Below are 24946 nucleotides of genomic sequence, written 5' to 3' on the forward strand. Positions count from 1 at the left end.
AAAAAAAACAACCAAAAATCAAAAAAAAAGAATCAAGTGTGTATTACTTTGGGCAGAACCACATCCCATTCTCTGATGACACAACCACTCCTCCCTTCAGCCACCTGCGAGGACAAGCGCAGTATGTTCAGCCCAGAAGAGTAAATGACACAAATGCAACCAGCTTTAGGATTCCTGAGTATTGATTCCCTCAAGTTCCTTAAGTGAGTTTGTAAAACTCTTTAAGCTAAAAAGCATCAGTCAAGGAGTAACCCAAACCGCTACGCATTTGGATCACGGACTAAGCTACGTCTACACAGTGCAGGAAGAAATCTCTTGAACGCTTCAGAAGGGAATGATGTACACGAAACCAACCCCATTTCCCAAGCTGACCTCTGAGAGAGGCAGGCAAAAATACCTCTTGATTTCTCCTCTTTGAATTCACGTTAAAAGTTCTGGGGAGCCAAAGTCCAAGTCTGGCGAAGCAACCTCTAGGATCTGTTCCTCCTTTTATTTGTAAATGGCATAGTGTTCTAAAGAAAACTTATCTGGAAGTTAAGCCTTCAGCAAGTACACTTAAATATTGCTACTTTTGAGGCAAGGAGACAGCAAGAGGGAGAGACAAAGACAGAAAGAAGGGAACATATCTAGGAGGTACGAGGTTAACAGTCCTGGAGAGCGAGTGTCTACGTAGAAAGTTGACCATATGTAGCAACAAGGCAGAGATTGTCACGATAACACAGCGTAGCTCAGCTCTGTCCAGCAGCAGGTAAACATGCCAGGGACCAGCACCAGGAAATATTTCCTCCTCTTGTCAGAATTATCTGTGCCCAGAAACTTTCAGATGTCGATATTTCACTAAACATCACCTCTAAACTCACCTAGAGCCTCACATACAGAAAGAGCAAGAGGCCGAGTAAATTCCTTCAGTATCTTCAAGGACCAGAACAGATCTCAGAAACCAACAGCAAGGTACGCGGCCACCGTGGCTTCAGGAAACACGCAGAAACCAGCTCCACGGACCCACACGGGTCCCCACAGGCGCTGGCATCTTTATGAAGCAGCTTCTGAGCGTTGCTTTGTTCTCTATAGATGGACTTCTCATACTGAAACTGTTTTGCTAAGCTGATGTGACATTAGTACATTGGAGCAGTGATTAATGAGGAGGGGAAGAGAAGAGAGTGAAGAGCCTTATTTTAGACCAGGGCACGTGGCTCCTCGGAAACCTGAAGAGCTTTTGGCGTTACCTTTATCCCCGGCTCTAGCCAACAAGCCGTCCCTGCTTAAATAGAAGTATTCCCACTTTATGAGCCAGGTGAGCAGAGCCTAGTAGTTAAGGGATTGCTAAAGGCCGAGCAAAGGATGTGTGCACGCAGCAGAAAGGACACACATGCACATTAAAACAGAAGACAACTTTTAGACGGCATTCGCTAAATACACGTTCTGTTACATTTTATTTTAACCTTAAATGCTCACCACTGCCCAGATTTTCTCCAACATAAATCTCGCTCCTAAAAAAGTTATTCTCTAATTTGGTAGCACCTAGCCATTCGCTCAAAGCAAGGCTCTGAAATCAAGAGAATTAAATCACCAGGCTTGGACCAACTTGGTAAAATAGTTTTACAAGGATTTATCAGTTGGGGGTCGGGCTTTGTTTCTAGCAGTTCAGAGAAAGTTACCCAGGAAATTCTAGCACTATTGATAAATGCTTCAGTACAGCTTTGGCAGAAGGGCAGATTTCAAAAATTATATTTGACAAAGGCTAAAACTGAGCATTGAAGCAAGTTGGCTGATGCTCTGAAGCTTTTATAGCATAAATTCTGTATATGCAGTCTAAGTAAACATGGCCATAAAACTAGAGCCTTTACCCAGTTTGGTGCAAAGCAGCAGTACTTCGTCTAGCTATTAGTAATTGCTTCTAAAAACATAAAGTGTAACTATGGAAAGGGGTATAACATCAAATGGCTAACATCTGATGCTTCAAGAAGCTGGCGGTAGATGAACCTGCAGGCTAAGGGCACGAATTCAGCTCTCGTGCATCCAAGAGGGCCAACCCGCAGCTGGTATCTGCATACCAGGTGGGGGCTTGCTCCCAGGACCACCTCACCGAGACCCGCGGTGTGAATCGGGAGCAGATTCGGCTATTCAGGCTGAGGATGCTCTGGATCCGAGAGCTGGGAGCTGCGTTCTTGTTGCTGCTTTTGATAGGGAACCAGATACAGATGGGAACGGGTCTAATATAATCTTAATTCCTAAGGCTTCTAGAGAGAGATCTGATGACACCCTACTCCTGTACCGGCCGAAGTGTTATACAGAGGGGGGCTTTTGCTGATCTGAGGTGCTCATTGCAAGGAGAATATTGAAAAAAAAAACCCCAAACATCACCAGGATTAACTCTGACCACCTGCCTGGTAAAGATCCTAAAGCTGTAGTCCCACCTCAGTAACTCAATGTGAACATAGTCTCAAAGTGAATTACTCGATGCTGCTCCGGCAAGGGGTCCCCAAACAGCCAAGCGCTGCTTCCTACATCCACACGGAGCAATGCCTGCTGCCGGCATCACAAGTAGTGGGATATGAGCTAAGCATGTCTGGGAGCCCCAGGCCTAGCTGGTACGTTCACAGCTCATGCAGAAGCTCCATTCAACAGCGGAATGCCTTAAAGCTCTTCGTTATTCTAAAGGATCTCCTGGCTACCCAAGCCTCTAAGAAAAATCTGACGACCACCACTCACCGGCATCAGAAACTCCTGCAAGTTCACAGAGGGAACCAAATCTGTGTTGTTTTTAAATGCTACCCTGCATGAAAAAAAGCCTAGCGTACACGCAGGCAAATCTGCTACACCACAGGGAAAACAAAACACCAGGAACACAGGCCTGAGACAATGATAACAACAAATGAAAGCCACGAACAAAACACGTTTCCAGCGGCTGCTGACCCGCTGGTTTAGCTCAAAGCAGAAAGTTCAAGATGAACACCTGACACAAAGCCTCTTCTGAGCTTTGCAAGTGGGACTACGTAAGAGTTCCTACTTAAAATTTGGTATCGTGTTTCAGCCGTGCTTTCCTTCCCCCAGCCCCCAAGAGCGTTTTGGGGCTCTGCAGAGCATCCAAAAGTAGTTCATCCCCCCCCCAAAAAAAAGCATCTGGAAAGGGTTTCCTACAGCACAGCCTCGGCGAGTGCTCGTCAGGCTACTCGCCAAGGACTTCCCAGAAGGCCACGATGGTTATAATGCAGAAGCCATGTCAGTGCATTTGTTTCAGAAACCCTATTGGGGAGCCCTCGCTCGTTAAGAGGTATTAAATTAGTACCCCACCAGCCGCTCCAGGCTTTCTGCAGTTTGCATTTCCACAGCTGAGCGGCTGATCATCCCCAAACATCGAGATTAAACTAGTGCAAAGCAGATTTCTTCATTCTTCTGATCCCATCCCCGCTCAGTGCATAGAGAATGCATCCACTGAAACAGTTCATTCTTCCAGGGGCAGAGGGGGATTAAGAGCCGTAACACACGGCTGGTTTGTTAAACAATTTCATCGTTAAGGTTTTGCCTTCAAGTGGCTGAACTTGTTCTTTCATACAGGGGAACACGGTGTGGGCAAGGCTAGAAAAAAAAAAAAAGTGAAATACTCCTTTTCCCTCCCTCCCACCCCCTCACAATTAATACCAGCACATCTTCAAATAAGTTAAAAAGTCTCTTAAGTTTTGGTAGCACCAAATTCTATCCCTTCCCTTCTTCTATCCCCACGTTGTAAACTTGAACACACTGGCCCAAGAGCATAAAAGGGTTTGGCAAAAACGGGCAGCAGCCTTCCTCGTGCACACACAAAAACACACGCTTCCAAAAGCCCCCTCCGCCCCTCACTCCTCTTGCGAAATGTTACACGTCTGTGGGCATCTACATACCTTTAGTAGCTGCCATAATTGTTTCGCCAGCGTCACAGATGGACATTGGGCTACAAAGCGCAGGAGAGCTACAACAAATCCCCAGAGTCCGTTTGGACAAGCGCTGTTTGGCGTCTGCGCCATACCGCAGTCGGCGTGCGCCTCCTGTCCCGGGCACACCCACGCGCGGGCGATTCACTTCACAATCTGCTTTGCGCTGGACAGGGCGGGGATCTTAATGGCTTCTGCTTTTTATTCGTAACATTGGAGCTTATTCTAAAATTGTACATTTAAATAAAAACATTAATTTTTACCCAGTATGCATACTTAAAAGCTATCCTGTCCACAGAACGCTCGGACGTTTTCTTTCTTTTAGAAGGCCAAATCTAACACGTAAAACAGAAGAGACAAGTTACTTTGGCTGCAAGTAATCGAAAAATCTGGCTCAACATTCTGCTTGTACATTATGGTGTATAATTTTGATATGTCCTTTAAAAGAAAAGACACCCCAGTCAGCTACCTCTTCTGTAGTTACGTAGGAACAACGATACTCTTGGCTAGCAAAATGAGAAGAGCAAGATCCGTGTTTCCATCCGCTCGTTCCAGAGCCTCAAGAGCTTCCTGTGTGGTAAAACCAGCACTGAGGATCCGATTAACATCAGCCGCCGGGAAAGCAGGTGGTGGAGAAGCACCCGAGGTACGCCCGGTATAGCCTGCTGGTGGGCTCAGCAGGGGCTCCTCACACCCACCCGACGGCCACGGACCTTCGGGAGCAGAACTGCTGCTGCTCCCAGGTGCTCCTGTGAACAGGCTCCGAGTATCTTGAGGTGCACCTTCATCCGAAGCAGGGGCAGAGGAAACAGATGCGTTTTGCTCCGAAGTTGGACTAGTTGGACTCTGATAACCTTCTGCCAAAACCTCCTCCTGCTCAGAGCTCTGTTGCTGGTCAGATGTCGCTGCAGAATTCACCACGACCAAATCACTCTTACCTGAAAACTCGTGACTCTCCAAAGCACCTTCTCCGAGAGCAGCCCGCACGCGTCTGATAGAGCCAGCGCTGATGTTTTCTGGGTCAGAACCGCAAAGCTGTTTCCCCTCTGCTCTCCCACCTTCAGACCTCACCTCACAGAAGGAACAACTCTCCTCCTGGCTGGCTGGATCTGAGCCTTTCTGCTCATCTTCAGAAAGCCCCTTCCGCTGTGCTGCTGGCTCTCTGTGAGCCATTTCCAGCTGAGAGACTTCTTCCAAGGCAAGGATTTTACATTCTCCTTTCCGACTGATAATCAAGAGTTTGTGCAGCTCTTTCAAGGCTGATGCTAGAGAGAAACATGGCTCTTCTGAAGGTCTTCCTGGATCCGTATCCAGCTGATGGATGCTGGAGGGGGAAGAGCTGTCTTCAGCTGCCAAATTAGACAACCCATTATACTTTGCAGGAATTTCACTAGTGCTTTTAGACTGCGGGACATCAGCAGTGGGAAGTGGATCACTGGAGGAGGACGCAGACTTTAGCGACTCCACCTCCATAGAAAAGGTGTCAGAGTTCAGGTCAGACACACTTCTGTTCTCAGCCTGCCACTTCTGCTCGCTTGTTGAGCTGCGCGCTTCAGCTACAGACTGCTCAGCTCCATCTATTTCCATGAAGGCTTCCGTATGCACACAGCTACAGGAGGCTGACATTTGGATACTCCCTTTCGCACAGGAAAGATTTGCTTTCTCCAGTCCATCTCCTCTCGTTTCCGTAGGAGGATTTGCTCGCTGGCTGGCTTCTTCCACAACAAGTTTCTCAACCCCACCAACATGGCAAGGAGGTTCTGGGTCAGTCGTCTCAGTTTGCTTCTCCAGATGTTCCTTCTCTGGTTCTTTGCATGTCTGATGGTCTATGGGAAGCTCATGCTTTTGCTCCTGTTCTGCAGACAGACATATGTCTTTATTTTGCCTGTGCTTAGCAGCAGTGCCAGCCAAACTATTTTCTTTTGTCACTTCCAGAGGATGTTCCTGACCACGGTCTTGTTCTTTAGCGTTACGTTCCTTTAGACTGTCAGCAATAAATGTTTCTTTGAGTGTCTTCTGTGAAAGGCAAGTTGGATTGCAACAGGTTCCCTCCCCTGGCTGGGGAGAAGGGTCGTTATTTGCCGAGGAAGCGTTATTGGAAAGATGCTGTAACAAGAGAGGATGTTCTTTTTCTGGGGTTATCTGGCATTCAGTTGGAGACTCAAAAGACTTGACGGCTCTAGGATCAATGGGCTCTGCGAGGCTAGATTCGGATGAGCAAATTGAAGCAGGGGCAGAGACAGAACGATCAAGTAATTGATTTGTGGGATTACAGATCTTGGAATTTAGTCCTGAAGACTGGACTGGATTTTGAAACCCATCAGAAGCTGGTAATGAGGGCATTTCCAGTGAGGTAGTTTCTTTGTCACTATTCTCTAACAGAAGACAGAAAGAAAGCAGTAGTTAGGACACAGGAGAACCACTGTTTTCACTGTAGTAGCGAAAACTTATAAACCAATGGCTATAAATACCTGGTCTGTGGCCCACTCCAGCTGCAGTAAACACACACTACATGCATCAAGGCTTCTGACGTTCTGTTTGGATTAGGAAACAAACACACCAAACTCGTGTTAGCATTCAGAGCACACCACATGCATGGTTATAGTCCTGCGACCTCGCAGCTCCCCTCCCGACTGCCCAGCGTACGAGCAGCAGGAGGCTCCTCGCGTTCGCTGCCTTCCAGAAGGGGTTCTGCCTGGGAAATTCCTTACGTCAAGTCAAAAATAACTCTGCTGGAGAACAATTTAAAGGCTGTTCTGTACTATCTACGCTGCACAGTGGTCTGTGGGTGATACTACACGCTTGATAAAATATAGGCAGCACAAGGCGTGTGTCTAGAACCGCACTGGTTTGTTCTCTGTACAGCTGAAGTTACTCAGGAGCCATGTTTCAGGGAAATGAGCATTAAGAGGGCATCCCTCTATACGATTCACTATTCTATAGGATTCTATACAATTCTCTATACGATTCGTTATTGTCTTGCAACTGCTAGTGCCATCGCAGGCAAGAGAAGGTGAGCAAACACCAGCTTGCTGCAAAAGGGAAACGTAAAGATCCTAGAGTAAAAGGCAGAAATTCCGCAAAGGAACTGCTGCCGGCGACTGGGAAGTGCAGAGCAAAGAGACAGCCAGACGTCAAACCCAGCTCACCGTTTCCTTCTCCACACGGAGAACGGATGAATTGCAGATCTCTATCAGTGGCACCAAACACTGGCTCTCATTATCAGGACAGATTAAATAAGTGAACTTATCTTGCTAACGGTCTAATCTTGCTAACGTATCAGCTCTCATGCTCTCTTTAAATCACCAACATGACCTTTGCTGTAAGAGTGCCTGTTCTTCCATTAAAGCCCTGCTCCGTCCAGTGTCAGATATTCAGATTTTGTGCTGTGGGATTTCTTGCGTTAGTTCTCTTTCCCTTCCCAGAGGCCTCCAAACTCAGTGGTCTTAAACATATACCGCTGTTTTACCTTAAGTCTTTCTCTTTTTACGGATACCCAGGTGGACTGGGGGACATGTACAGCCAGGATTTCCTTTGAGTTCCACACCACAGAAGAAATCTACCTTTTTTCAACTCAGTTACTTGTTTTTTTTATTCTCCGTTAAATAAAAACAGCGCACTACATGCTGTGATACTGCACCTCTGATCGATACGCTTTGGTATAAAATACAGCAGCCACTGCAGAGAGCAATCCTTTCTTTTGGCTGCACATCTGGTCTTAATGCAGCTACACCAACTTGGCGATGCTGGAGTATTAAAAAGCCAGAATTACCCTACAGATTTTCAGACCGCTCATCTTTCATAAGGGTGGCAAAAAGGCTTGTGATACAGGGCACAGATGAAAAACAGGGATCTTCTTCTGTTTCTACACGGTAGGATTACGTTCACGCTCTCTGCTCCCAAGCCAATTCTTAGAGAGGAAGTAGAACTGTGTTTTGACTCAGAGGATCGGTAATAAGGGTCTGATCAGTCAAAGACATCAGGGATTTGGAGTCATTTAGACAGCAGAGGTAGCTGCTCTCCTGCCAAGCACTCCTCGGGGTCATCCTTAAGAGACCCACTATCCTCCTCCTCCCGGGGTACCTACAGGAGCTGAATCCCAGCCCCATCAGGGCTATCGATCCAGCTAACACCCGGAACAAACCCTTCTCCACAAAGTGCACCATCAGGGATAAATTCCTCTCTACGTTAGGAAAAGGCTGAGTTGCATATGAGGTGGCAGTGCCTTTCTTGAATCGAAGCTGTCTGCATGAAAAGCTGTCTATGGGGTAAACTACCTGAACACGCTTCCTCCTAAAGCAACTGTCGTTTTGCTGCTCGTTTTGTAAATCCGCCATAATCACAGAGTTTCCCAGTGGTGGTGGGAAACAGAGCATGTTGGCAAAAAAGGGCAAGCCCTCAGACATAAACGAAGCAAACGTGGAGGATCCAGAGGACAGTAAAACACACCAGGACTCCACTACCACCTCACTGCCTTTCCGTGGGTGTCGAAACACCAGCAAGTCAGCCGACAGAAATCATGAGGCTCACTAAAGTGAGCTTTGGGGGATTAAATAAAGCTCAAGAATAATCCAGGTGCATTCAAAGTGAGAACGTTAATAACCTACAGATGTATGCAGCAATTTCTGTTGTACCATCTACCAGAAGGCAGCAAAACCACAAGCTGTTGTGAAAGAACAGAGGCCTTGCAGGGAGCTGAGCTTCCTTGGTCCTGCGTTGTGTTCTCTCCAGTCTCCTGTTCTTTCACTTGGTTTTCCTGCTACCATCTAGCAGCAGCTAATAGCAGTGAATATTGTGTTCAGTTTTGGGCCCCTCATGACAAGAAAGAGACTGAGGTGCTGGAGCGTGTCCGGAGAAGGGCGAGGGAGCTGGTGAGGGGTCTGGAGCACAAGTCTCATGAGGAGCGGCTGAGGGACCTGGGGGTGTTCAGCCTGGAGAAGAGGGGGCTGAGGGGAGACCTTCTTGCTCTCTACAGCTCCCTGAAAGGAGGGTGTAACTGGGAGGGGTTTGGTATCTTCCAAGTAACAGGTGATAGGACAAGAGGAAACGGCCTCAAGTTGCACCAGGGGAGGTTTAGGATGGATATTGGGAACAATTTCTTCACCAAAAGGGTCGTCAAGCATCGGAACAGGCTGCCCAGGGCAGTGGGTGGAATCACCATCCCTGGAGGTATTTAAAAGCCAGGCAGACGTGGTGCTGAGGGACACGGCTCAGTGGTGGGTTTGGCAGCATGAGGTTAACGGTTGGACTTGATGATCTTAAAGGTCTCTTCCAACCTAGGCAATTCTATGATTCTACAGCTTTGGAAGAGAATATACATTAGTGTTCTGACATCTTAGGATACAGCCTGTGAGCCAGAGGCTTATAACGTGTCTAAGACTTACACACAGTCAATCTAAGCAAGACCTACCTTAGTTTTGTGCACGGGTAGCATTAAGCGAATCCACAAAATGGATTTCCTATTCTCATAAATCTTTTACATTCCTCTAGGGCTCAGCGTCAATGGCAAACAGTAGACTGCTGATTAGTCTGAACAAAGCCACATGGTCTTTAGAACTGTATTTGGTGCATAAGCAGCTTTGACTTAAGTCATTTTAGGCACTTTTCATCTTAAAGCACTCAACTAAAATGCTTTTATTGTAAAGACTGATATATTTGGGGCTGAGGTTTGCTTTTTATTTGACCCTTTCAGGAGAGAACTAAGTCCAACCAACTACGATGTCTGCAAAGTTCTCACCCCAAATGGAAAGATATGTCTAAAACCAACCCAGGCTTCATCAGGTTCAAAGTTTTAACAGGAAAAGAACTAATATTTACATCCGCACATTTTCTCTGCCAGGTTATATGAAGAGACATGAGCCCAAGCTACCGAATGTGACCTTCAGCTGTGCCAAAACCTGACAGGGGCAAGGTCAAACCTATGTTTGTGTTTCTCTCTACCTGCTGTAACTGAAGTTAATAAGCATTCAAATTTGGCTTTAGAAGTCAAACACGTAAAGCATTTCTTGCTGATTTATTAAAGCCAGGCATTCCTCTCAAGTTTTTTACATCTCTGGAAAACTTATATTCTTAGAATGGAAGAAAACTGGTAGAGGGACCAATAAGTTCAGTCCTGTGCTCCCCTCAGTGTAAACAATTTCATCATTTGCACAAAAGTCACTGCTTACTCTTTGGGCTATCAAGCAGCAATTGGGAAGTGTTAAAGAAAAATTTCAGTGCATTACAACTGGTTTTATAGATATATATACACATATGGTTAAATCTGGTTATTGCACTTCAATTTTAAATATGTGCATGCTAGAGTCTTAAAAAAAATAGCAATAGAAATGTGGAAGAAGTCAAATTTATCAGCTTAAACGTGACCTGGCAAAGAGTTTTGGCATTTGTGTGGGAAACGGAACCTTACTGTGTGCTTCCAGAGGAAAAATTAGCAGGAAAACTCAAAAGTCTTTATAGAAGACTTGCATATAAAATGTTATCTTTAAAAGTTTTGTAAAAGGCCTGAGGAATATACTTTGTGAGGTATTCACAGCTTCACTGTAATAGCAGGGAAAAAAATAACGAAGCTTTCCTTTAGTCAAAAGCATATGCTTTTAAGGGAGGAGTTAAACAGAAAATCTGGCTCATAGCTCTGCTTTCAGCTATTCTGGCATCTCCACTTCAATGAATTTTGCAGCTACCAAAATCTCCCGTAGCCCAGTCGGTCTGGGCTTGTGCAGCTTACGGATTCCAGAGGCACAGGGAGCAAATCTATGGGGAAGGCGAAAATTCTCTTTGCGGATCACAGTCAAGGCTGATGATGTATATTAGGATGTGAATTCAGCTGCTGCTTTTGAAATTTGGAGCAACGGTAATCTTCAGTAAGAGAAGCAATTCACCTTCCGAGGGCACAAGCACCATTCTAAGGAAAAAAATGCTGAAATAGTACTATTTCTAAAAATTGTCATGAACTTCTGTTCAGAGATTTGTACTTACTGCTACAGCTCCTCTGTTTTCATATGCTGCAGCTATTAAGAACGGGATTTGCGGAAGCCTCCACAAAGCTGTCCTTACCCAAGGCTGCTAAAATACCACACAACTGAACCATGACCAGGCACTACAACTCGACCCAGGTGAACGGGTGCCAGAGACAACCATTTATCTCCACACCTTTGAAGGTCAAGAAACCAGAGCGGGTAGGAAGTTGCAAGGAAAGCACAAATTAAACAGCAAGCACCCCCAAATGCCTTCGTGCAGACAGATTTTGCTGGGTAGAAAGGAAAAGAGAAGCGCAGTTAGAGGCCACGAGCAAGAATAAAGCCCCTTTCTCTCCACCATTTACTCGCTGGGGCTGCGTTAGGCTGTATCTCCTAGGAGCTGAGAAGGGGGACTACTGACAGACATCCTGTCAGCAGGAAAACTACGCGGATTAATATTTCCACTGCGCTCCTCCCGGTACCTGCTTCCTCTACGGACTTCTGTATTGCTTCTGCTAGTTCCTGGTCTGCAATCTCCTCCGGCCGCACGTCTTCCCGCCCGGCCCCATAAGCCAGCCGGGCACACTCTGGGAGCTCGCCCTCTGGGAGGAAAGTGGTCTGCGAACCAGTTGTGCCAATCACTAGGACATTCTTCTTGAGATCAATTGAACACTGTGAAAGAGCATCGAGACATCAGGGGCCTGCATAAGAGCCAGTCAATTCCCGGAGAAAAAGGAGAAAAAAGGTTAAACAATCCATCTCCAAAGGGAACAGCTCATAGCAGCTAAGCAAAGTGGGCCAAGTGGGCTATAAGCAAAGGGCCCCGCGTGACTTGATTTGTAATAAATCATTCAGTTGGAAAGCTCTGAGCATCTTTGATCAGAGCAAAAATCTTCAGGGAGCAGCCAGACATCCTACAGCTATCCATGATGTATGTAGCGTATGTACTTCTTTCCTAACTGGCTGGAAGATAATCCACCATCAACGCTCCCCAGAAAAATCCCAATAAATTCACAACCAAGGCATTTACATTGCACTTAGCACTTAACTTGGAAGAGCCAGTAGCTGTTTCAAAAGAGATTTTGATACCTGATGTCTCTTAAGCATGTCCAGTCCTAGAAGCATGTCCATGGGCTGCTCTTCAAGGATTGAGAAGGAGCATGCCAGGAAATCCCCTTCAATCTGGACCTGAGCTGAAAGGCAGGGGAGAGAAGTTACCACCTTGCAATGCTACAGCGCAAAAAAATCTACTTTCTGCTCTGCCATCTCCTGGGAAAGGTCTGCACAAACCTGGGCAAATCTTAAAGCCAGAGCTCTGACGTACCGTTTGGGTCACAGAAAGTCTAGCCCTTTGCGAACCCCAGGGACTATCAGGCCTGCCTTGGTCTCAAGAAGTTAATTATTTTAAAAACTGACCTGCTCTAGAGCCTTAAGTACTGCTTATCTAACCCTCCAAGCTAGAGGAGCTGCGCACAGCTCGTTAGAGCACAAGTCTAAAAAGCAACAACAGTGAAGAGAATCGATTTTTTAGACACTACGGACAATCTCCTCTCATCCAGAAAACCTGCACAAGAGCACAGAGAGCCTTCTCTTCCCAAAGGAACATGAAACGCTCCACTGTAGTGGAACCCTGCCCGAGCAACTCGTGCTGCCCAGCAGTCCCACCCTAAACAGGAAAGATCCTGCTATTTCACATTAGCCCTGTTTTTCGCATCCAGAGTGAGCACGTCCTCTGAGCTGAGGACTCCCCTCACCTAAAAGTATTAAGGTAATTCCATTAAGAAAGCATTAAATGAGACAGAAGACAGACTACTGTGCCTGAGACAAACAAATGTATCACAGATGCACTTTTGTTTTACTCTGCGGGAGTTTTTAACAATTACGGCATTAAACCAGATACTCCTCGGTGCCAAGACTATGGGAAATGCAGTCAAACTGCCACCAAAGCTGCCCAAAGAAGAACAGAGGTACTTACCTAAGTGCACTCTGCCAATTATTTTCTGTGTTCCTACACCTTTAGCGATGCCGGCCCACCGCCGATCTACCAGCCTCATTATGTTGCACCTTTCAGCACAAGCTTGGCTCATGATGGTCATCTGGGCACCTACCAGCAAGAGAATTTGTGTTAAATCCTGACAGCTCATCACAAATTAAATTCTCTCCTGGAAGGGCTTAAGATCTTGCACTCAGCAGCCGGGAAACCACACTGCACCAGCAACTGCATTAGGGCATAAAGGTTTCCTGTGAATCCCACTGCGCTGAACTGACTGTATACACACAGATGAGCACTGATGGTAAAGTATGTATTACCGTAGAGCTGGAATAACCCCAAGAACTTCCCCTTTAAGGCTGTGGATGGGAAGCACAGCATTAAAGGCATGCAAAATCCCCCCCATCTGTAAAATGAGATAAGACACACATGTGGCAGTGACCTTTCTGGCATCGCAGCCCCGGAGATTCTCACAGGAGCCTTGATCTGGGGCATTCGAGCACTCACGCACGCTGCTTCTCACAACAGTTGGCTCTGCTTGCCTTAAACAAGGCTGCTTTCAGGTTTTAATCAGGTGCTTTAAAATCTTGTAACGCAGTGCTTTCTTATGGCATTTCTGGGCAAAATTTCTGGAGCGTTTACCGTCTCCCTCAGGGAGGGAGAGGAGTGTGCAGAGAAAGAGATGAAAATGGGGCAATTCACCTGAGTCAACAAAGGCTTTCACTGGATGTCCATTGACTTTGCAGTTAATATACAGCATCACCACCTGCCCAAAACTCTCAGGGGCCTCTTCCATTGCTATCGTCATATTTTCTTCAATGTTTTGTTGCCTGAATTTAATGGAGAAGAGAGAGAAAAATCAGACCTTCCGTCAGCCAGATCTTATAAGCATCCCTCCACCTTAGATCTGGTAATCCCACCTGCTGCAGCTCACCTTACGAACAACGTGTTTAAACCACAACAAAGACTGCTTCGTTAGCTAAACATAGCCTTCTTAGCAGGGGGATTGCTAGTAACGATCCTGGCGTAATCCAGAGACATCAAGTTGCTCCCCAGCAGCCATGAAGACTGCTCCTACCAACACCTTGCCTAACTCACACTACAGCATCAGACGGCCTTCCGTTTGCAACAGAAACCTGTCGCCACGGGGTTAACCTGGAGAACTTGCAAGCGAAAAACCTGTGTATTTATTAGTCACTCTAAAATAAAGCACTGAGGGCACACCACGATGTTGCCAGTAGCTACAATGCTGGAATCCCACACAGCAGCTGAACATTAAAATCCTCCAACGTTTCCCTGGTATCTTTCCTTTCCAGATATTGGAAGGGAGGGAGATGAGCAAAACCGCAGCGAGAACACCCCACCACGAACACAAGCCCTTGCTGCAAATTCAAGCCTACAGAAGAAACGCCCCTCAAGAAGCCCACCACGGCCCCTCCAGTCATCTTGGAAGTGATAGGTATCTGTAGCGACTGCATCCGATACAGCTCTATCTACCAAAAAGAGAAAAGGGCTTCCAATTTTGATGCCATTTCATTTTTCCTCCTCAGTAGAGGAAGAGGAAAAACCCCGAGCTCCTCTCTGATCCGTCTTCTCTACTGTGGTAGCCTTCCCACAACAAGATGGGTAGACATGGTTTCTTGGTGGGGAAGGAAAACGGCTAACGGCACCCGAGACGTGGCTCATCTGGGAGCTAAAGCACCCTACTGCCCGTCTATCGCGCTTCATATACTCCTGAAACAGAGCCACATGTTGTCCTGCCTTTTATTATTTAAGCACAAATCAGACGGTTAACCTTCAGTTTGTTTTCTTGTCAAATCCATTACTCCGTTTTCTCTGTGCTCTACACTCTCCCACCTAAGATACACTTGAAGGGCAAAACCGTGTTCTCAAAAAAAATAGCAACAGCTTCCAGTCAATCTTGGGCAGAGCACATCTAATTAAGCAAGGAGTTCAAAGAAACTAAGTTGGGTGTGAAATTGGGGGACTGCTAGGTGCCCAAACTGTTCCCCAACAGCTGCACAGCCTTGGACACACCGTCTTTATCTGTCCCCTCATCTGTGGAAGGAGGAAAGCGTTCCTGTGCCTTGGGTGTTTTGCTATCTACAAATGCGTATTTTTCTGCATTGCTAAACGAAGCATTTATCTGGCACCAACACCTTGTCAGTCGTAATGCAAGAATGACATCACAAATGAATTTTGACGATGACCAACTACGAGCCTGTATCAGACAGACATTTCTTTATCGGGAAAAAAACCACCAGTCATGTTCTGACTCAAGGATTTATCACTCAATTTAAGAAATCCAGCCTCAGCCCAATGCAATTACATTTGGAAGACAGCAAGAGGGAGCGAGCGCTGACGAGCAGAACATATTTCTACAGAACATCTCTTCTGACAGCAGTGATGCTCAGAGTCTGGAATCAGCCAGAGAGACAAAACAATTAGCAGGAAGCAAAACCAAATCTCAAAGGCAACTGGGAGAAATGACGCCACGTTGCTGTGCAGAGGCTCAGCTTGGAGACTAACACAGGCCCAGTTCTCCGGTTCAAAACACACCTGAGGCACCCAAGTACCACCGCTCAAGAGGATCTAAGATCTCTAAGTGCTTTCGCAAGTGCTTCAGAGTGGACCAGCTTGGAGAGCTCTGGGACATCACACGCGTAGACAGTGGTGCTGCCACCTCATGATCCGGGCTCAGCTGGATACAACCTAAAGGATGGGGTGTGCCTGTGTGTCCCCAATTCCCAGCCCTCCCACATGCAAAGGTGGCTCAGAGCATTGCCCTGAGGGCATCTTAAGGCAGGATCTAAATACATTCCTTGCACCCTCCAAGGAAAAAGCATCACAGATGGAAGCACCCTGTGGAAAAAAGCACCATGAAGACCTCCAGAGCCCGCAAGCAGCTTTGGTTCTCTACCTTATGTCTTCTTCTATCTTGGCTTGTGCCTCAAGATCAAAAGGGTCAGCTGAATAGAGTCGGATCCTCTCCTGCTCCCGCCGGGCTCGGTCCTGCTGTTGCTCCAGCAACACCCTGGTGAATTTCTCTGCAGTAACAAGGAGATACAGAAATGCTTTTTACTGGAAATGACTCTTACAAATCAAGTTCTGGCACAGCAAACTCTTCTTTTTATGCCAGCGCGCACTCAGGGGTAGGCTCAGCAGCACAGGCACCAAAGGCTTCATCTGAAGGCAGCGGGGACAGACCTCAAAGGATCGGTGGCAAACTTGGGAACCCGCTGAGATGAAAAGCAACTGGACAGAGCTCTTTCTCCTTGTGTTGCTACCCAGACTCAGCAATATCAAACTCAATTTCCCTGCGCATACATTTTTATATGGAAGAAAAAATGGAAAAAACGTAAAGACAACAATATCTAAAACAAAGAACTGAGACAAAAACAGGAATTCATTCTTCTATTGCAAGAAAAATTGCCTACGCTATACTCCAAAAAAAAAACAACCCACCAGCCGATAAATGAGACCCGAAGCAGAAATGGGGACTACAGAACTTGCACAATTCGAACAAGAAGCTTGCGTGCACGTGTATTTTCCAAAAGCTTCAGACAGATAGGAGCGAGATTTCATAGCTCTCAGTAAGATGGCCCACCTACAGGAACAGCTTGCAAAATCTATCGTGTTTTACACTCAGCAATCCCCCAGTAAAATAACAGTCTGCAGATCCGGCAGAGAGCAAAGGCAAAACTGTAAGACGTGAAAAGGCTAACAACAAAACTTCCTGTAAACGCAAGCAACACAGGCAAAGGCAGGGACATTACAATCCCTAAAGCTGGATGCCTACCACTGAAATCAAGAGGTCCCAGGCGGGACACCTGCTCCACAAAGTCTTGCTGCACATTTTAAGAACACAGTTTTTAGATCCCCGCTTTTTGTATGGCCTCTGGCTATTATTTTTTTTTTTTTTTTTTACTGCTTGGATTTGATCACATACGTTCCCAAAAGGACTTGGCAATAAATTGAGTTCTGTAAACACAGAAGATTGTGGGTTTGCTTCCAGAAATGCAGTTCCCATGAAGAAGCTCTCTGGCTCAAAGGCTGTTACATGTTTGGGAAGGCACTGTGTATGTTTTCTTATTTGTTTTTTACTTATTTATTATTATTTGTTTTTAATTAGGTTTCTGCGTAGCAGGTGCCTTCTAAAGTACTTGCAGTGCATCCAGCACAGTCACATGGCACGTATTTATGTGTATATTTGGGCATCGGAGCCAGAGCTGGACTGGATCTGTGCCCGAATACCGACAGCAGCCGTACAGAATGATGAGAGCATGACCAGATCAAACCCCGCTTCCTTCTCACAGCCCACTGCGGCGATTTGGGACTAAAAATGCACACCTGAATCAAAGTTCAATGCGCATAAGAAGGCAAGACAGAGCAGCAGATGAGCCAGTTCTGGGTGTCTTGGGCTTAACCTCTCGTTTCCTGTGCCAGCTGCAGCACATCTTCTCAAGGTGATGGGAACAATTTCCCTACTGCACCACAGACGCAGCGCTCACAAGAGGTGTGAAAAGCCTGACAGCGCAAAGGACATGGCTTGAACTCTGGATACGAGCTAAAGTAAAAATGAAAAAATGAAATAGGCCAAAAATATCCATGCAAGTTCCTTTCTAGCTTCCTTTGACTGAGAGAAAACACTACGATGTACCCCTGAAAGAAGAAAAAAGGTCTCCTGCTAGAAGCTTCTCCTCTTCATTCATTTCCCCAAACTCAACAGGATTTATTTTCTAACTAAAGGTCTTGCAGAGGTTTGGAAGCGCATCCTCTGACGCTCAAACCACCACCTTGTTTTCATACTGAACAGACACTAGAGTTCAACGCTTTCATTACATGAAGAATGAGGGACCAACATCAGCTGCTCGCCTGCAGAGGAAGCGAAGGACATGGTACCGGACTCCAACTGTGCCCAAAATATGTGAACACCTTCAAGATTAACAGGCTTAAACATTTATTACTACTGCTATTGGAAAAGTTCCCGAAAGGCACCGTTTGCTTTTTCCTCTCCCTTTCTGGTGTCCACTTCCATAGCAGCTAACCATTAGGGACAGAGTTGGTTTTTTGGCGTACTGCTCTCTGTTGAGGTCTCAGTGGCCTCTGGGATGCAGCAAACACAACGCTGTTACTGGAAAACATGAATTCAGGGAATCTTCACATACAAATTGGGAGCTGAGCCATTCATAGAAACTCGACTTATCTGTGCATCCGCTATTTCAAAGCGGGGGAGATAGGATATTAAAGAAGCCAAGCAGGAGAAATACTCCCAGCTTGCAAGAAACAGTCTTGTTAAGCGAGGAACTCTGCCTTGAGTACTCCTAACCCGCGCTATTTCTCAGCATCGTCAATGAGCTGGCAGCGAACATCCCAGCTAGTTAAAAACCTGTGCCCGCCTTTTAGTAGAACTGAGCTCAAACAGATTTAAAGCCACCTCCCGCCGATTAATAACCCAACTTACCGAGGTCTCCACTGAGCAACGCCTCTGCCAAGGGCGGATTGCGTTCCTTCAGCAGGGACAACTCGTGGGGATTCGCAAGCAACATCTCCCGTAGCAGCGCCGGATTGTCCAAACCCTGAGGGAACGAAGGCGCATCGGGAGGTGACGGGCGAATTCGCTGTGCTGGTGGCTGGTGCTGCTGAGTGGACGTCCCAGGAACCGCGATGCTGCTGAAGTCTATCCTCGGCAGACCTTGAAGGGAAAAAAAGTCAGAGGTGTCGGCGCTTCACATTTACAATTCTGCGTGAAAAACACAGTGGAAAAACCGCGGGAAGGATGAGCCGCTCTTAATGCTACAGTATTAGACTGTTTTCTGCAAACAGCAATTCACGTTGGAAGCATGGCCACGTGCTTGGGTTAGTGGGTTAGGAATGCTAGCATGTATTTCCGTAACTGCTCTAGCCTTCTATCTGGCCCAGTTTTTATCCCCTGAAATGCACTGACTGAATCGCAGACTAGTTATTTCCAGCTTCACAAACGTGAATACCACACGGGGGGATCGTGAGGCTAAACCCAGCATCTCTAAGGCACTTCTGAATCTCCCAGATTAAAAAAAAAAAAAAAAAAGCAGGGGGGGAAAAAAAAAGAAAAGTACCATTTCTGCAGACCTGCATTGCAGGCACCAATCCTCCAGCTGAGGCAGGAGGATGAGGACCTCAAGCAACGCTCCCACGCCCTTCTCAGCCAGCGGTACCTTCTTCGCCAGCGATATTTTATGACGAGGAATTGCTAGGAATTGCTGCAGAAGGCAGGACAGAGGAGCAGGGCTCCACTCAGATGTTATCTGAGGAGTCCTTCGCATGTACGCACAATTGCGTAACTGGGTTTGTTAAGAGGCGTGTTTTCTGGGTATCTGTCACGGTACAGATTCACAGCGCGCATCGCAACAGCCTTTTTATCGTGCCGGAGCCGCGCAGACTGCAGATCATTGCACCATTACACCAAGCGGGAAGGGAACCAGCGGTTGTATGAAAAGTCACACGCCTTTAGTTCTGAACCAGTTACCTTCCTCACTTTCTCTGTATTTCCCCAAAAGAATAGTAAAATAGCATTCACTTCCTTAGAATTAAAAAAAAAAACATTAAATAACAAGCCCTTTAGCCAATTTTAAAAGCCCCCTGCCTCATCCCTAGCCGCTCTCCTTCCTAAGTGTTTTGCCCAGCGAGGTGCTAAAGGAGACTGAGAAGAGACAGAGTTGGTGTTTGATAAATATCAAGATCTTTGGATGCTCTAAGAGCAGAAGTTAGCACAAATCCTTTCTCACCTGGGAAGCGGATGGAGGGCCGCGGCTCTACGGTCTCTTTCTGTCGCAAGATCACCACGTCCCCGTCTTTCAAGCCATAGGAGGCCAAAGATCTGTTGTTGTCGGTTAGAGGCCGCTCCGCATAGACTATCTGTTCATGGAGAGAGTGCAGTGAAAAACACCGCGCGTGACAAAGCAGACATCTTGCCTTTTTTTTTTTTTTTTTTTTTAATGAAAGTGTTCCAGTAAATCCTCTGGACCCATCTCAAGCTTCAGAAGGGAAGGCGTGCAATTCTCGCCACGGGCAGGCCCCGCCAAAGCACCTCTACCTCAGGCACAGAGAAACCTCAACAGGTAAGCGGTTGGACAATGACACCGAGTCGGTCTTACCGAAACCCAGCAATGGTTTCTCGAAACTCAGCATCTTGGAGAAGGGCTGGTCTCTCTTAATTAGAGGCCAGGAGTTTGAGAAGAAAGCAAGCCTTGCTCCAGGGCTGTTTGCCACACGTTTCCAAAATCCAATCTCTACGATTACGCAAGTCACAGACGTCTTCTACAGCGTTATCTCTCCCCACGTCAGCACCTACTGACCAAGGACCGACTGCACACATGCAGACAGTGTCCGTCAGGGTAGATCCATGGATGATCCAGTCCAATATCTATGATCTCTGCCTTTTCCCAACAACACCGTTCCCCAGAATAACCAGTTTTACAGGGACCTCAGTGATTAGCTTAGTGATTTCCAGTTTACTTCAGTGATGTAACTCTATCCAGGCTCGAAGGTTCAGCACCCAAAGACACCACTTCCGAGCCTGCAGTCAGTCCATGGCAGGGAATTCATTTCTTTTGACTATAAAACACAAAGTCACATCATTCTCTATTATGATAACCTGACTTAACAAGGGGTCCGCAGATTAAACATAAAACCATGTTGAGATAAAAAGGAATAATCACCATGGGAATATTTCTGTTAACATTAGATCTGTAATACCTACAGATGTCCTAAATCGCAGGAAGCCAAAAAAATGAAAATAAAGAAAGAAATGCTTTATGGGAACAGAAGTTCCCAGAAATGGTATCTGCTAAACGTGAAGGTTTCTGTGCCTTCATGGGAGCACGATGAGACCGGGCAGATCGGTTCAGCAGCCTCCTACCCCTGGCAGGAGTCCAAAGCAAGAAACGCCAGAGAACTCAGCCTCAACCCGTCAGGCATACGATTGAATTTCACGTTTACCACCTCGTTTAGCAAGACCCGCGTCTCTCTGGGTCTGGAAAAGGCTGGTTCAGCAACAACAGGTTTGCCGCAGGTCGGGACTGGCAAAGCCGCGTGGGAGAAGCTTTCACAGTCCTTGCCTGGATGGGCTATGGCTCTACTCGATGCTATCGCACGTAGCAGATCCAAAAAGAAGATCCAAAAAATACAATTACTACACGTCTTAAGGACTGGAAGACGCTACAGACTTTCCCTGCTTTAATGCAGCTACTCAGAAATATTACAGAAAATCCCACTAATGCACTGGAAGAGTGGTGGTGCCATAGTAAGACAAGACAGAAGAAGCAAAAATAATAAGAACCACGTACAACAGCAACCAGAGCCATCAGAAGGAGAGAAACATACGCGATTAGGAACAAGCACGAGCTTCCTACCTTCTCATCAGCCACACATTTAACAGCCTCAGCGCTATTGCACCAGACTGGGTGCAAACACAGGTCCGTTTGCAAGCTCTATTAAGGCGCACAGTCTCTGCTCTGGCGGTTTGCAAGACATTACCGGTATAATTAAGGTTAGCGTGTGACGGGAAGAGTCCCAGTGCATCCTCTCACGTTACCGGACGCGTCCCACCCGGCCTGACTCAGTAACGCTGCTGCCCGCAGAGAAAGCAAGCTTGTAATAAATCCCAGCTGCAAGCCCAAATCTTAAATGGCAGTTTCCCTGCGCAGACACTCTGGAAGAGACAAGTTAATCAGTTTAAGTGAGGTTTTACCTCTGTCGTCTTGCTGGGATTGGATTTATGAGCGTTCGGCCTTAACACCTCAGACAATGAATTAAGCGCCCGGCGCTCACGCTACATCCATTAGCAGCATGGCTTAATATACTTTTGACCCATTCCGCTCTGCTGTTAAAACAAACTGATTTAATTTTGCTGCATTTTGATTATCTGGTTTGTAGCATATTTTAGAAGGCTGGCCAGGTACCGGACACGGGCTCTTCTGGAGGTGACCTGGGCAGGGATGCAAGCACTGATACCGCACGACGGCTGCATTTTGCACGATGCCGTAGGGTAGAACCTGTTTATGGAGCGAGAAACCCCCATCAAGAACGCCAGATACGACCAGCAACCGTAAATCAATGCAAACTCAGAACCCGTTACATCTTCCTGTGCACAGCCAAGGATGGGAGATGTACGGCGCAGAAAGAAAGAGAAACGAAGGAAATAAACAGTGCTGCCAGAAGAACACGGTTCTGCCCAGATCCTCCCTGACCCCTCTCCAGAAAAGCCACCGCCTTGACATGTGGAGGAAACCACAGCGAGCCCAATTATTTCCCCTCTCCTTGCCCAGCTCCTCTTATCTCCGCACCCTGGCAGCAGCCATCCCCGTTATCTCACGCCGCCCTCCCCACTTTGCGACCGCAGCCATTCCTCAGACACCTCGCAGCCCCCTGCTCGCCTCCACCCCAAACTGCAGCACCCGGAATGAATTCCACAAAACAGCAGAAAATAAGACTGGGATTACCACACAGCACTGGTTCGCTCCACGCTACACATTTACTATTAAATTAATCCTCTCTTGTGCCAGCGTGACCCCTTTAACACAACGTGGGCCTTGGTTATGGAAAAACAGCAGTAAACCACCAAGTCTGGTAAATGTAACACTGCTTATTTGTGGAGGATGGTTTAAGCACGCAAAATCGTTCTACACACCAAGCTGCTTCACCGATAACTTGTATTTTTAGAACTTTCTCCCCACTGAAGGTCCTCAAAACACTTCACGAACACTGGGTAGAAACAGGAGAGAAAGGAACAATAAACACATGGCTAGAAAACATTAAAAGAAAGGAACCAAGACGATGCATAAATGGCAGATGGGTGAGCAGAAGGGAAGCAGAGGTGGCTACAAAAAGCGCAGCGCTGATCCCTGTTACCTGCGTCCGATAAAATCGCAAAACTCCGCAGCAGTTTAACTCCCAGCGAAATATAAGCAGAAAAATCCCTGACCCCTCATTGTCCTAAAACAGACCCAGAGCTGAGGGGTTGCTCTGACACACGGGGGACAAAGCTGACGACGAGGAGTTTACGCTCCAGACACCCGGATGTATAGGAGCCACCGCGTGCTCGCAGAGTCCCACGTGTAGAGGTTGTCCCCGTTCCCAGCAGGGAACGTGGGTGCCTCTCTGGCGGCTGCCACACAGACACGGGGGGGCTCTGCTGGAGCGCGGCAGATGGGAACCTTTGTGTGAGGTGGTTTCTCCCTTTCTACCTACCAAAAATCAAGAGGTTTTTTCCCCCTAAAGGAAAATCCACCTCACCTTGATTTTCTACCCCTGCTTTGGAGACCGCTTCCCCCTCAAAACCAACCCCTCGTCCCCAAATAAAAGGCTCGCCGAAGGCAAAGGTAAAGCAAAACACCGCGGGGGAGGCGTCAGGAACCTGCTCAGTGAGGGAAGACATCCACCTCAGCCCTTTTTCCATCGCTGACTAATATTCGCTTGACTGGAAAAATATTTTATTAATTTCAACTTGGAAAAGGCTCAGGAAGTAAAAAGCCACCGCCACAAAACTCCCCAGGCGCAGCCGGCGCCCCGAGAAAAGGAGCCGACATCGCCCTGTCCTGCAACGCACCCCCCCTACACTAACAAACTGGTAAAATTCACAAAAAAAAAGGGAGGAAAATAAAAGTGGGACTGAACCCAAAACAGTGAGTAAATCCCAGACGGCCGGACAGACGGAGGAGAGCCGCCCCCACGCCGTGTGTGCTGGCATGCTGGCGACGAGCGAGCCCCGAATTCGGCTCTTTGCTGGGGGAACCCGGCGGACACGCCGTTCGGTCCCCGCACCTGTACGAAAAAAAAGAGGGGAAAAAAGCCTCAACCAGCCTTTTTCCACCCTAGACGCAGACAGGAATTTTATCTGATCAATAAACCCTTTCCGGAATGGTTTCAGCCTCGTTCCCCGGGGTGTGAGGGGACCGTCGGCCGCCACCTTCCCCGCTCTCCGACTCCCATTCCTCTCGATCCAAACCCTTCCCCACTTAAACACCAAATTCCTCTGAAAACTCAATAAAACCCCCCAATTTTTTTTCTCGTTTTCAGCTCCACCGCGGGAACAGACCGAACCTTTCCCGGAGGGACCCCGGTAAGACATCGAGTCACCGGAGACCCGGAACTCTCTCCTGAGGGGAAGGGGAGGATTTTGAGGGGAAAAAGGACGCGTTTCTCCCCAGAACCCAGACAGGGCGCCCCCCCAAATAACCCCCGAACTCGGGGAGGCGGCGGGGCGGAGGGCCCGGGGGCTGAAGGGGGGACAAAGCCGATCCCGGCCCAGGGGACCCCAGACCCGGGGCGGAGGGTGAGGCCCGGGCCCCTGCCGCTCCTCACGGCGGGGGGGGGGGCGGTCGGCGGGCAGGGCCTGACCTGGCTCTCGGCCGCCGGGATACCGGACTCCAGCTCGCAGAGAGCTCGGAAGTTCTGCAGTTCGAAGTCGGCGTCCACCTGGAGGGAGAAGGTGAGCTCGCTGCGGTCGCGGCGCAGGCAGAACACGGTGAGCAGCATGGCCGACCCGCCGCCTCCGCCACCGGCCCCCGCCGCCGCCAAGTGCCGCCGCCGCCGTCAAGCGCCGCCGTCGCAAAGCGCCCGCCCCGCCGGGTCGGGAGCCGGCCGTCAATCGGGGCCGCTCGACCAATCAGCGGGGGGCCCGGCGGGAGGGGGCGGGGCCTGCGCCCCCTCCCCGCCTTCGCCCCGCGGGATCCTCGCCCCCGCAGCCCTCCATTTCCCCGTCTTTCACCCCAAAACAGCCCCGGCGCACCCCGAAAGCCGCTCGCTCCATGTCCGCCCCTCCTTCGGCCCCTCGGTGTCACCCCGGTTTTCCCAGCATCGCGTCTTCCGGCTGCGTTGTCCTCCCCACACCCCTCCCTGGGCATTTTGGGGGGCTCCAAGACCCTCGGTGACACTTTTGGGGTGTCCCTGAACCCCCCTCTTTGCTTTTTGGGGCAGAGTGTGGCCTTTGGGGTGCCCCGTCTTCCTCGCTGTGCCTTTGGGGACCCTTCGGGGTGGTTTTCGGGGCACCACCAGCACCTCTGCACGCCCCAGGCTCCCCATTTTGCCTCTCGGCTGCTCCGGCCTCG

At 48.1% G+C, this 24946-nt stretch overlaps 1 protein-coding gene across 2 annotated transcripts; it reads right to left on the reverse strand.

Moving 5' to 3' along the window:
• DDI2 (DNA damage inducible 1 homolog 2) lies at nucleotides 1-24432 on the reverse strand. Of its 2 annotated transcripts, none has more exons than XM_054222235.1 (10): nucleotides 24237-24432; nucleotides 19625-19754; nucleotides 18322-18552; nucleotides 15778-15904; nucleotides 13560-13687; nucleotides 12843-12971; nucleotides 11957-12060; nucleotides 11350-11539; nucleotides 3882-6286; nucleotides 1-3579 (listed from the first exon to the last, which is right to left on the reverse strand). In XM_054222235.1, exons 1-9 carry the CDS (start codon nucleotides 24372-24374, stop codon nucleotides 4392-4394), a joined length of 3072 nt encoding a protein of 1023 aa, XP_054078210.1. In that variant the 5' UTR covers nucleotides 24375-24432; the 3' UTR covers nucleotides 1-3579; nucleotides 3882-4391. The 2 variants fall into 2 exon arrangements, with proteins under 2 accessions (XP_054078210.1, XP_054078211.1); XM_054222236.1 differs by lacking the exon at nucleotides 1-3579 and adding an exon at nucleotides 6383-6445 and having other exon boundaries at nucleotides 6149-6286.
• Nucleotides 24433-24946: the final 514 nt, after the last annotated feature.

This window comes from Rissa tridactyla, chromosome 16, assembly GCF_028500815.1.
Source record: "Rissa tridactyla isolate bRisTri1 chromosome 16, bRisTri1.patW.cur.20221130, whole genome shotgun sequence".
NCBI lineage: Eukaryota > Metazoa > Chordata > Aves > Charadriiformes > Laridae > Rissa > Rissa tridactyla.

Excerpts from the sequence above, each read along its gene's own strand:
- DDI2 (XM_054222235.1), bottom strand. The coding sequence starts at position 24,374 with ATGCTGCTCACCGTGTTCTGCCTGCGCCGCGACCGCAGCGAGCTCACC. Across the intron at positions 18,553-19,624 it reads GCCCTCCATCCGCTTCCCAG|GTCTGCCGAGGATAGACTTC; the intron begins GTGAGAAAGGAT and ends TTTCCCTTCAAG. Across the intron at positions 12,061-12,842 it reads AATTGGCAGAGTGCACTTAG|CTCAGGTCCAGATTGAAGGG; the intron begins GTAAGTACCTCT and ends CCTGCCTTTCAG.